The following is a 12525-nucleotide window of genomic DNA, read 5'->3' on the forward strand; positions in this document are numbered from 1 at the left end:
ATTATTTATCCTTTTTCCAGATTATTTTTGGTCTTGTGCATTAATAAGGACAATTGAAACAGTGACAGGAAGTGATAGGAGAGGGCAGAGAGGAACAGAATCGGGAAAGGGGTCGAGAAATGAAGGTCTGGGATTTTGCTGGACCAGACCGTCCTCCAGTGTGATTAATTAATGACGTCTACACCCACGCTATTGAATGGCTGTTGTTGAGAGTGAGCGAAGACTCATTACTTAATCTGCCAACTCAAGAGCCCAGTGAAGCAGATCACTCCAGCGTAATATATCAGTCAATGCTGTTAATGTGCACGGATGAATTACAAAAGCAGCGGTTTGGCTTGGTAATGCACTCAAGCGGGTGCTGTGTTAGGTCTGTCGTGGGAACTGTGTTTTGGGTAATGAAGGACTCATTACTGATTCAAGAAGGACTGCGAGAGATACCTTTACACCCCCAGCCTCAAGCCTCTAGTGAAGGTCAAACAATACCAGAGTGTGTGTACGTTTATGCAAATTATTATCATTTTTGTCTCTTGAAAACTGTGTAAATGTAAACATCCACAATACAATACTATACAAATATAGTAGAAATAATGCAATACTAATACAAACAGGTCCAGGATGAATTGCAAACTGCAAATCATGACTGTTGTTTGTTTGTCACACACCGGGAGTTGCACTCATGTTACTGCGCTGGCATTCATGCGTGTCTGAGTACGTAATTATCAGATTAGTTTCCCAGAACCAGACATTGGAGCAGGCAAGCTCTGACAGCTTGGTAAACTCTGATTAATGTGACCTGATCTCATGTGAATGTGCTGTCGTTTGTTTGTCAGCACCTGCTTCTTTCTCCTTTATACAGTAAATATCTGTTTTCATATATTACAATCACAAGCAGCATTTTCTGGACTAGATGTCAGCACAACTAATGCTAACATAATTCCAGATCAATTGCTTTCCTTCACCCTTTCCCCAGCAACACAGGTAGGGCAGAGGGGAGGAAGATTAGATTGACTCCCAAAGGTAAAACCAGTTTCCGCCTCCAGCTGCAGGAGATATTGCAGGTGTTGTGTCAGATAGAGTAAGTTTACTTAGCTTTAGCCCCTCTTAATAAAAACATTGTTCCTTTGACAAGGTGTTGGCCATGTCAGTGTTCGCAGGGTTTTCGATCAGGCTTATGTTTTTATTTGATATATTAAGTTGTGCTACAGTATACTTAGTTTCCCAACTTACAGTTTATGGTGAAAAACTAAGCAAGTGCACTAGCTACAAGGATTATCCAGAAAAATACCTTTTTTTCCCACTAAATTTATGATGCCATTATTGATAGATTTCAGTCTGGATTTGAAATGCATTATGTGAACATAAACTTAATCAACAGTTTGGTGATTTTAGTATTTCGTAGTATTTCCCAGCTAACAGGGAACATTCTGACGACTTTTTGTAGTTGTATAAATGTTAGGACGAAAAGTTCTTAAAGTAATGTTTATGGAACATTCTTATAACATTTGCTATACATTTTCATAACGTTCTGAGATCAACATTCTTGGAACGTCCTTATGATGTTATGTTTACTCAAGGAACATTCAAAGAAAGTTTTTTAAAACCTTTAAATAATGGACATGTTTAATGTTCTTAGAATATTAAAAATAAAAAAGTGAAATAATGTTAAATTTGGGGTGAAAATAACATTAGTAGAACATTGTAAGAAACGTTTTTGTAACCTTTAAATAAACTTATAAGCACAGCAAGAAAACATGGACATTTTAACGTTCTACTAAAACTATAAATAAACGTTTAAGTAACGTTATATTTTGGGTAAAAAAAATGTATACAATGTTCTAAGAAACGATTTTGTAACCTTGACAAGAAATATCTTGTGGGTTTTCATGACAAGAGAACTGGATATTTTAGAAACATTTTGAAACAATTATAACCTAAACTCAATACTCTGGGGCGTTTACAAGATGGCCTCTGAGCTAGGACTTTCAGCAAAGTCCGGCTTTTTTAATGTAAAATTTATTTGCGTACTAACCCTATTATAATTTTTTTACACCAGCACTAAACACTTTTTCGGTATGTGAACATAACTTTATATTTTCTAGACACTATGATTATAAAGCAATGTTTCCAGAACAAAAAAAATTCTAGTTGGTACTACATACTATATAAAGAAATTGCAAATGTTTCAACAAATTGTATGTTGCTGACACATGGCCAGTTATTTAAAAAAAATTGCTAAATTTTGAGTAAAATGTCAACATTTTGCAGTTAGATCTTAAAAATGCGATGAATAAAAAATGTTATATTCTCGATCATTCATCACACTGAAAATGGAAGCTCACGTCAAATGCTTACAGAAAATTAGCATACTGTGCATATTAAAGTTACAAGAGTAGTATGTTAGCTTGCTCTTCTGAAGACTAGCATTAGTACACCATTAACACAGTTAACATGAATTGTTCTCAAAAATGTTCTGCCAATGTTTTCTTAAACATTCTTCCAGTAAAGTTAGTCAAATTTACGTGGTCTTTTAAAACATTCTCAAAACGTTAAGATCCATTTAAACATTAATTAATCATAATTCATAGAACATTTTTCGGAAACATTACAACATTTTTAGAAGTTACTGATGGTGGAACATTCAAAAGTAACATTCCCATAATGTTTGCGCATTGATCAAACGGAATGTTCCCTCAATGTTTTCTCCAACATTTACATAACCAAGAAAAGCTAGACTTTTGGGGAACATTTAGACTAAATGCTTTCATAACTTAATGACCTGCGGAGGCCTGTTCCTGCAACAGCTAGAGGTTCGTGGGAAAAATTCATAAAAGGCAATCATTCTTTCTGTCATGTGTGGTCATGCGTCACCTGCGTGTTTGATAGGCAGAAGGTAAACAGTTTTACGGAGGCGTAATTATACTGTTTGCCTTAGACTTACGAATGAGCGGTAACATGCAAAGCAGTTAAGGGTCTAGGTACGTTGTGCCGTTGGCGCATGTTGGCCTTTATCTACTCACTGAGAGTAGAAACTATATGCATATTTACTATCTGTCTGATAAAACATTTAAACCTGAGATATAGTTCTAAAGATGTTTATCAGATTTTTGACTTAAAGTATAACATCTGCTCCACGCTGCAGCTTTTTCAGAGCAAGAACCACCAGTTAAACAGTAATATTGAGAAAATGTATTGCAATGTAAAATAACTGGTTCCCTTTTGATTGTTTTTATTATTATTATTATTATTATTATTATTATTTTAATGTAATTTTTTCCTGTAATGGAAATGATGAATTTTCAGCACCACTACTTAAGACTTCCGTGTCACATGATCTTTCAGATATAATTCTAATATGCTGATTTACTGCATATTATTTACTTACTTGAAATAGAAATCGTTTTTTTATATATATATCATAAATGTCTTTTCTGTCACTTTTGATCAGTTTAATGCATCCTAAATCAAATGAAAGGATTAATTGGTATTTCAAAAATCTTACATAGAGCAGTGCATGTTTTATGCTTTTTTTGTCCTTATTTATTTAAATAAACATCAACAATAACTCTTTATGTTTCTGGTTTCTTACTTGCTGATAGAAATAAACTTTTACACTGATGTAGCAATGATAATATTATGTTTAAAAAAAATTATGTTTAAACTAGGGCTGGAACAACGCGTCGAGGTCATCAATGACGTCAACGCAAAAAATACGTTGACGCAAAATATGCGCATCGATTCCAGGCGGCAAGGAAGTCAACCGGAAGTTGAAGTCGGCTGCGTGCTGCCATCTTGTAGCAGAACTTCACTTGCGTTAGCATTCCCATTGACTCCCATTCATTTTGGCGTCACTTTGACAGTGAATAACTTTACATCTGAGGCGTTTAAAGACTCTGTTTGTCCATTATTTATTTCTAAAGATACACAACAATGTATAAAGGGCTCCATTACCTTCTATGTTACATTATGGCCCCGTAGAAACAGTTTTTGTAAAAAATAGGCTAACGATTGCGTCATAACCACGCGACTCTCTGTCGCATTACCATACAGACAGGAGGAGAAGCTCGCAGGCAATTAACTTAATATGGCGTACTGGCGTTACATTTTAAAATACTATACAAAATAATTAATCAGAATACTTACTCCTGCCAAAGAACTCCCCGCTCAAGCTCCCCGTCTCTGCAAGATTAACAATGGCAGTTTGCAGGCACAGCCAATAGAATATTTATATCTGTCATACAGGTTGCTGATGTCGTCAAGCTTCGTTTGAGTCTGCGCGTCAGAAACGGAAGTGCTAAAAAATGCTAATGTTTCAATTGTCTCAGTTGAGTTCCAATGGGGTCTCTGTGTCCATTTCTTTTACTGTCTATGGATACATCCTCGATATCAAGAACACATCCGGGCACTTTCATGCGTCCTCTGGCGGCAGGCGGTTGATGGGGACAGGTGCTGATTTCATAAATGACACATATTCTAACAAATAAAATATTTAATTTCAGCATTTGTGTGTGTGTGTGTGTGAGAGAGAGAGAGAGAGAGAGAGAGAGAGAGAGAGAGAGAGAGAGAGAGAAAATAATCAGTGTTGTTTATTGTAGGTGTTGGTACTTGGTAGCTGGTTTTGAGGCCAGGTTGGTGGCTCCCATTTGAAGCACTGTGGTTCCAGGCCAGCCATGTTTACTGTCATGATGGATGACAAGGTTCCATCAAGTGCTAAGCTGTTCCTGGTTTTGGTCTTGTTTAATCCCACCATGGAGAAAACCCCCTCAGCATAGGCATTTGAATGAGGGAGCACTAACACCAATGCAGCTTTTTAGAAATCCTCCCTGCTTATGTCCCTCACACCTTGATGGACACTGGAGTTCTCTTGTCTGCAGACTAAGCACAAATAAAAAGAGCTAGTGGTTCCCTTTGTGATGAATTGCCATCGGGTTGACCACTTCTTCTTAAAGGAACACCTATAGGTGGCTGCTCTACTTAACCCTCTCTTTTTCCCTGTTTCCAGTGGGTTCTCCACTGTTTCCTCAGTCCCTTCCATGGACCCATCCTCTACTGGCACCCTAATTGCCTCCTCCACTGTCTTCTCCACAGTCTCCTCCTCTGACCTAGCCACCTTTTTAGGGAGCTGATCTTAGAGCAAAGCATGAAATGCTCCTTTGCCTCTTCCCTGACATCTTTGAAATAGACGAATGCAATAATCAATAATATACATTGGATAAAATATAATGAAATAGCTTATGCAAAATGTTTTCAAAATGGGGACCAGGAAGTTGTGCAGTAAAAATAAAAGGAAAGAAAAAACTAAAAATAATTCAAACTACTGCCATACAAGTATTATGGATAGCCCTATTATAGAAGTCTCTTATATAAAACTGTCAGAGTAGCCCCGCATCCTCTTCAACGTATAACGTTAGCTATAAAAATAATAGTGGGCTAATAATAGGCGCAAAAGCTACGGCCGACCACGTACGATGGCCAAAATTGCGTGGGGGTCGGGGTCATAATAACCATCAGACCAAAACATATCTTAGATTGTCTTGTCAAGTCAATGGAGTTGGACAAAACTGGGGGGGGGGGGGGTCACAACATATATGTCTGAACACATATATTGGTGAGCAATGGTGAGATGACTTACTGTACTCATAGGATGCATACTGTCCTCTTCTGTAACCGTTACGTTACCTACTTCAGCGAGAGTCTGAATCTGTTTTGCGAACGAGCCTGTGAAAATCTTACCCAGATACAGCAATGCTATTTTCTGATTGGCTGATCGGTGGCAATATATTTTTTTATTTGATTAGCTGGTGCGTGTCAGGGCCTTCGGGAAACTCACTTGATTCCTCTACCTGTTTCGCTGTTTAAAAAATAGCGCAGCAAATTGGTGGGCATTATTATCCTCGTAATGTCTCTGCGTGAGAAATACAAGGTGTGGCGTGTGAGCGTGTGAACGAGTTGAAATGCGTGGGTCTCACTCCCAATGCGTGAGACTTGAGAGCCCTGTAGGCCCTATGTGTTCAGTAAGCTTGTTTCAGTAAGCTATGTGTTTTCAAGGCTTCAAGGTTTTATTGAATGCTATCTCTATACAAGTGCAAAGTAATGCATTCTTAGTCAGTCTTTTATTTTGTAATTTTAAGAGCAATAAACATATATTGCAATGTTAAGGAATTCATGTTTTTTTCATTCAGATATGTAAATCAACATGTATAAATTGTTAGTAGTCAATTAATGGGGAGATAATCGAAATCGAATCGGTCTGAAAAAATTAATCGTTAGATTAATCGATGCATCGAAAAAATAATCGCTAGATTAATCATTTAAAAAATAATCGTTTATCCCAGCCCTAGTTTAAACTATTTCACAAATATATTTCATTTTTACAACAGGTGATTCATGTTGAAAATAAAATAGTATTATTTTATTATTTCGTTTAATTAATAAATGATTCAATATTTTAAAATGACTAATATTTTAAATGTCTAAATATTTAATAAATATATATTTATATAACATTTTTATTTTTATCTAATTGTTTGTGTGTGTGTGTGTGTGTGTGTGTGTGTGTATATATATATATATATATATATATATATATACATGCTGTATATTGTATTTAAATTATATATTACTTATGTCTATTTATAAAAAACATTTATATTTTATATTATAATTTCATTTATATTTATTTTATAAGTATTATTGATCTTTTTTAAACTCTGTTATGCAGTGTTAGAGTGTAGAGGTGTTTGATTATCATTTTGAAAAACAAAATGATCGAAAATCCTGCACAGTTCTCATTTTGCTATATTCATACATACAGTATTGATATTAGGCATTCAAAAATGTACATATTGCCTACATATTGTACATTACAACCTGCTAATGCTGTTGTTTCCAGAGGCAAACGAAAAATCAATATGCTAAATAATTTTTTTAGATTTAGATTTAGATTCTCTAACATTTTCACTTTCAGCCTCAGCAAGAATCCGCATGACTGCTACATATAATGTGTTTGATATTATTTAACAATTGTGATCATTCCCACACATCTTTCCTGTCAATGCCAACCAGCCTGCAAGCATTCTCTCTCCAGTCTGATACAAATCAGATAAATTTAACATTTTAATAGACATGAATAGATCTCCTCGAAGTGATTGTGAATAAATGAACTCTTTGTGTATTGTACACATGGCACAATGACTATTGTATGATAATCTCAGGTTGGATTTCACTGGGAACAGGTGTGACTGTTGTTTTCGTCTCACCTTGCCTTGTTATGTCTGGGTCAATTTTGTTGTAAAATTAGATAAACGGATGCCTCTGAAACATCAAACAATGAATGTGTTTGTTTGGGCCCAGACATCCTCGCGTTAAATCATTTGTTTGTGTCCGTATGGACACTATGCATCATTTCATTGTGACACGTTAATGTGTTGCCGTCTGTTGGTTTGGGTTCGCAAGTGTGGCAGCTCTCAGCTCATCTGGTGCTGATATATGGCCCTGCTCATCTGCTGTGCAATGCACATATGCTCAACCGAGAACATTATTGCGTGTAGATGCACAAAGTGTATTTGTCACCGAAAGCACAATGGATTTGCTCTCAAAGTGGTCTTTCTTTTTTTAAGGCGAGACTGCAGGTGAATAGGGCAAAAAAAATAACTAATAGTTATCACCTTACTTACCCAGTTGATTGATTACATTGATTATTGCAAAAAAAATTATTGCAAACAAGTTTTCAAAAATGTTATGCAAATGAGGCATTATTTAATGAAATATTTGCTAATTTGCATAAATGTCTAGTACAAAATCTCTAGATGAAGTCAGTTTAAAAATTTTGGTTAATTCTTTTGACATATTAGAGTCAAATGTTTTTACAGAGGGAATTCTGGTTCTGGGTCGTGCGATGTCCACATTAGTGGTCCAGGAGCGCCATCTGTGGCTGGGTTTCTCAATGCCCCTGTGTCCCAGACCGGCCTCTTCGGCGATGCAGTCGAGATCTTGGCCCAGCAAGTCTCGGCTGCCCAGAAGCAGACTGAGGCGATCCGACACATCCTGCCCCGGTGGGCAGCTGCTGCTATCTCCACCCACCCTTCGTGCCTACGTGGACCGGGCGCAAAGCTTCAGGACCTCAGACCAGCTCTTTGTCTGTTATGGAGGCCGGCAGAAGGGGAATGCCGTCTCTAAGCAGAGGATGGCCAACTGGATTGTGGATGCCATAACCCTGGCTTATCAGGCTCAGGATGTGCCCTGCCCGTTCAGGTTGCGAGCTCACTCAACTAAAAGTGTTGCATCCTCCTGGGCGCTGGCTCGTGGTGCCTCGCTGACAGATATTTGTAGAGCTGCGGGCTGGGCGACCCCTAACACGTTTGCTAGGTACTATAGCCTTCGAGTAGAGCTGGTATCCTCCTGTGTTCTCACCTCAAACGGGTAGTGGCACTGAGAGGCCCCAGTTAGTGTCGGCTTGCTAAAACTGCTTCAGAGTGTCCATACTGTAGACCCTGTTGAGATCCTCCATCACCCTAGGCAGCTGGATGCGGCGGAACGTCCGGCGCCAGGCCTTCATGATGAATCCGTGAGAACCATGGAAGGCTGGGTTCCATATTGAGACCTAAGCGGTACTCGTATGTGTATAGTCCACGGTATAGCCTTGGAGCCCGTGTTTCCACTGCAGACTTCTGCCTTCCCAAGAGGGTTTTAATCACCTCAAATTTCTCTGTATACTCCTAAACGGATGCTATATGTGTATTTGCCTCCGAGACATCCTTCGGGAAGCATGGGGCTTCCGCAGCGTCCCGGCTCCAAGCGGACTGGGTACGTTTTCCCAGTGTTATCCAATCTCACCCAGTGAGGTAGTGCTTTGACAATGGTGAGTGGAGCTACTTGTTCTGAGCCCCGGCCTACACCTAATAGGGGCGCAGGCGGCTCGCACAGGGCACTGGAAGGGGCAGCACCCATGGCGCTTTGATAGGGATCTCATATTCGTCGGTCACCGACGTGGCGTCGAGAGTGACCGACTGAAAGGAAACGTCTCGGTTATGTATGGTAACCCTCATTCCCTGAAGGAGGGAACGGAGACGCCACATCCCGTCGCCATGGTTGCTGTACCGCCGCTGAGCTGCCGGGTTCTCGGCTCGGCTCCTCAGTGAAAAACTGGTATGCATTGCACCTGCTGCCTTCTTATACTCACGCAGTGATCAGCGGCAGCTGGATGCAATAATTGCATGCCAATGTGCATTGGCTCATTTAGTTTACACTCGAAGTAGATTGGTCTATCGAAGCGATATCCCATATTCGTCGTTCACCGACGTGGCATCTCTGTTCCCTCCTTCAGGGAACGAGGGTTACCATACGTAACCAAGACGTTCTTTCAAGAACAGTTCAATGAAAGGTTCTTTGTGGAACCCAAAATTGTTCTTCTAGTGAGTCGTTAAAAAAAAACTCTTAACTCTTCCTTTTAAAACTCTGATCCTTTAAAAATAAAATGATTTTTATTGGCAATGATGGTTCCATGAAGAACTTCCACGGAAACTTTCCATTCTAGAAAAGGTTCATTATAGTGCAATAAGGTTCTGTACATTTTTTTAACTTTAAATAAATGGTTCCTTTCACTATTTACTGAAAGGTTCTTGGGAAACCAAAAATGGATCTTTCATGAAATCATTGTGAAAACCCAATTTTAAAACCTTGGAACCTGAAATTACACTTTATTTATTTTTTATTTTTTTGGATGAGTTTAAGAACACATTCAAGTGCATGCAGGTGTTGTGAAGTACGCAGAATGTTTTTGTGAGAAAATGGTTCTTCTTTTGCATCGCTACACCCTTAAAGATCCTTTATAGGGGTAAAAGTTTCTTCACACTGAGAGAAAATGATTCCCAAAACTATTCTTCTATTGCATTGCATTGAAAATCTTTAAATGTGATATCTGCATCTAATTCTTCCACATTTTGTTCATTTTTCTTGCTTCTTCCTACAGTGCTCACTAAAAAGGAAGTCCATGTACGGATTCCACCACAGGAAGCCATTATCCCAATCCAGCCCCCCAACTCCAGACCCAAACCGGGTGCGCACAGTAGTGGAGTCGTCCACATCCCAACCATCTCATCTGTCTTATTTCTTCCTCTCTTACTCAAAATACAGCTCCTTCTTTGGCCCGATGGATTCTGATGCACAGTAAAAAGACTGAACGATTCAAGCATGCATTTGCACTAGGCCCTTAGAAATCTGCACATTTGTCTTCTGATCTCATCAGATGCTCAGTTAGTTCTCATTTCGACCCCCCACAGGATGTTACTATTCAAAAACTGATTTTTTGTTTGCTCTGGCCTGTTTGAAAGGGTTTTATGTAGTAGCTATTGAGTAGTGTAAGGAGACATCAATGTGTGATCAAGTTACACAATCATTTCTATGGCGGTTCTACTGTCATAATTCATAGTGCTGCTGTTTTGAAACTTTATTCAATACAGTTTTACAAATATGTTCTTCTGGTTCAGTACATTTTAGAGTAACACATCACAACCTGAATTAATTCACTCCTCCCTCCAGCAGGACTTATGTGGAAAGGCTGTTTTGTTTTTTTACATGCGTGAGTATTATTGTGGATTATATTCAAGAAAGAATGAGCTGTTTTAATTCTCGTATCACTGTACCTGGGTGAATTTTACAAAGGTTATATTTACCCCAGTATATATAAAATTACATTAATAATGAAATGATTTTAGAGTTAGGAAAATTTATACCAATTCTGCAAGATTAAGATTTTTCCCAATTCTTATTTCTGTAGTCTGAAAAATAAATAAATGAAATAAAATGTAAAAAATTCCCCAAAATACAGTAATGACAATTATAATTATTTGCATTACAGAGGAAAATCGACATAATTGGGATTAAAATAATACAAGTAATGCAATAAATAAATCTTAATTGTCTACCAAAAAGACAATTTTATTTTCTTCCCTTCGATTTTAAGATGGAAAATGACCCAGTTTTTGTAAGATTGACCCACCTTCTTGTGCAATTGGGCTTTCTTGTAAAAAGTCAAACTGTACATTTAACATATTTATACTGAAATATCTGTAAAAATGTGTGTATATGATAGTCGGGCTGTGCTTTTGAATAACTCTAGGACACTTAAACACTTTATTTTTAGTACAATCTTTCATAACACTGGCATGTAACCGTTCTAGATGCTACATTTTCCTACATATGCATATTGTTTATTTTGACTGCTCGCTGTGACGTCACAGTCTTAAACTTTCGTTTGGATTCATTAATGTCACTTTCCATGTAGCTCTGACTGCGCCGCTTATCATTTGTCACTGTAAGTGTACGCACATAAATCGATCAATAAAATATCATATTTTCAATGTTTCTTTTTGATCTCTCTCTCGCGCTCTCACTCTTGCTCTTTGAAATTTCATTTTAGTTTCTACACACAGGCCCTCCAGGATCAGAGTTCCCTTCCCCTGAGATATAATGCATACTGACAGAAAGACAAAGGTTGTGCTGAAAGATACTCAATCTTCCAGCCTAGCATAATTTGGGACAAATATAATGTAATTTTATGGAAAACCATGTGAGTGAAATGCCTACAAAGCAAACTGTTAGCTTAAATATTCAGCAGCAGCAGTTTATTGTCTTATTGTGCTTATTGTCATTATGAAATAACTCTTCTTCTTTAAGCAGCTGTGTAACCCCATGTAATTGAAACAATTACAGAGCATCTATTTTTAAATTGAAACAATTTAAGAGCATTTAATTAGACGTGTCTTGACTGAAAAATAACAGGCTTTTGCAGCCGACTGTGTGCTCGGCTTCAGCCTACAACCGATTCATTTTGTTATACATTTCCATTTTAACGCACCTCAAAATCAATTGCAGTGTGAGTGTGGGATATATTATCTTATTATTTATTATACGTTGTCTATTACAGTAGTCTGGGAAGGCTGCAGGGGGCGTCGGCTACCACCTCTTTATTCAGTCACAGGGCTGGACTTGTTCAGTAATGTTTGGAAATTCATTGGAAATTCGAACGAACGGATCGTTTCAGTGAATCGACTCACTTGATTCATCGCCTCAAAATGCTGCAAGTTTTTTTTTTTTTTTATGAAATACATTTTTACGTTTTACGTCCCAAAACACACCATTCAGATCTATGGATCCCGTTTCTGCCAATATTTATCTCACAATTCTGACGGTTTTCTCAGAACTGTGCAAGATCATTTTCTATTTTAGTTTTTGGCAATGTAACTGATGAAAAGTTTTTTCTTACAATTCGGAGTTTAAATTTCGCAACAGACTTTTTTTCATCAGAAGTCCAAATTCTATTTTGAATCTCGGTTTGTTTTGTTGTTTGTTGTTTAATTTACTTTTTTCCATCATAGAAAAATAAAGTAGCCTTATTGCACATTTTTATTTCACAATTCCGTGTTAACACCTTGCGGTTCTGAGTTTAAATATCGGGTTTTTCTTTCTTTCTTTCTTTCTTTGAAAATATTTCATGATAAAATGTCAGATTTGTGAGACATAAACTCA

General features: G+C 37.7%; 1 protein-coding gene across 1 annotated transcript in view; it reads left to right on the forward strand.

Annotated features, from left to right (window-relative positions):
* Window positions 1-11357, forward strand: part of LOC127943282 (glypican-5) — a 42876-nt gene extending 31519 nt beyond the window's left edge. The window contains exon 9 of the mRNA XM_052539626.1: window positions 9968-11357. Within this exon, the coding sequence (XP_052395586.1) occupies window positions 9968-10158 (191 nt within the window). The 3' untranslated portion in view covers window positions 10159-11357. The remainder of the gene's footprint in view (window positions 1-9967) is intronic.
* Window positions 11358-12525: the final 1168 nt, after the last annotated feature.

This window comes from Carassius gibelio, chromosome A22 (genome assembly GCF_023724105.1).
Source record: "Carassius gibelio isolate Cgi1373 ecotype wild population from Czech Republic chromosome A22, carGib1.2-hapl.c, whole genome shotgun sequence".
Lineage (NCBI taxonomy): Eukaryota > Metazoa > Chordata > Actinopteri > Cypriniformes > Cyprinidae > Carassius > Carassius gibelio.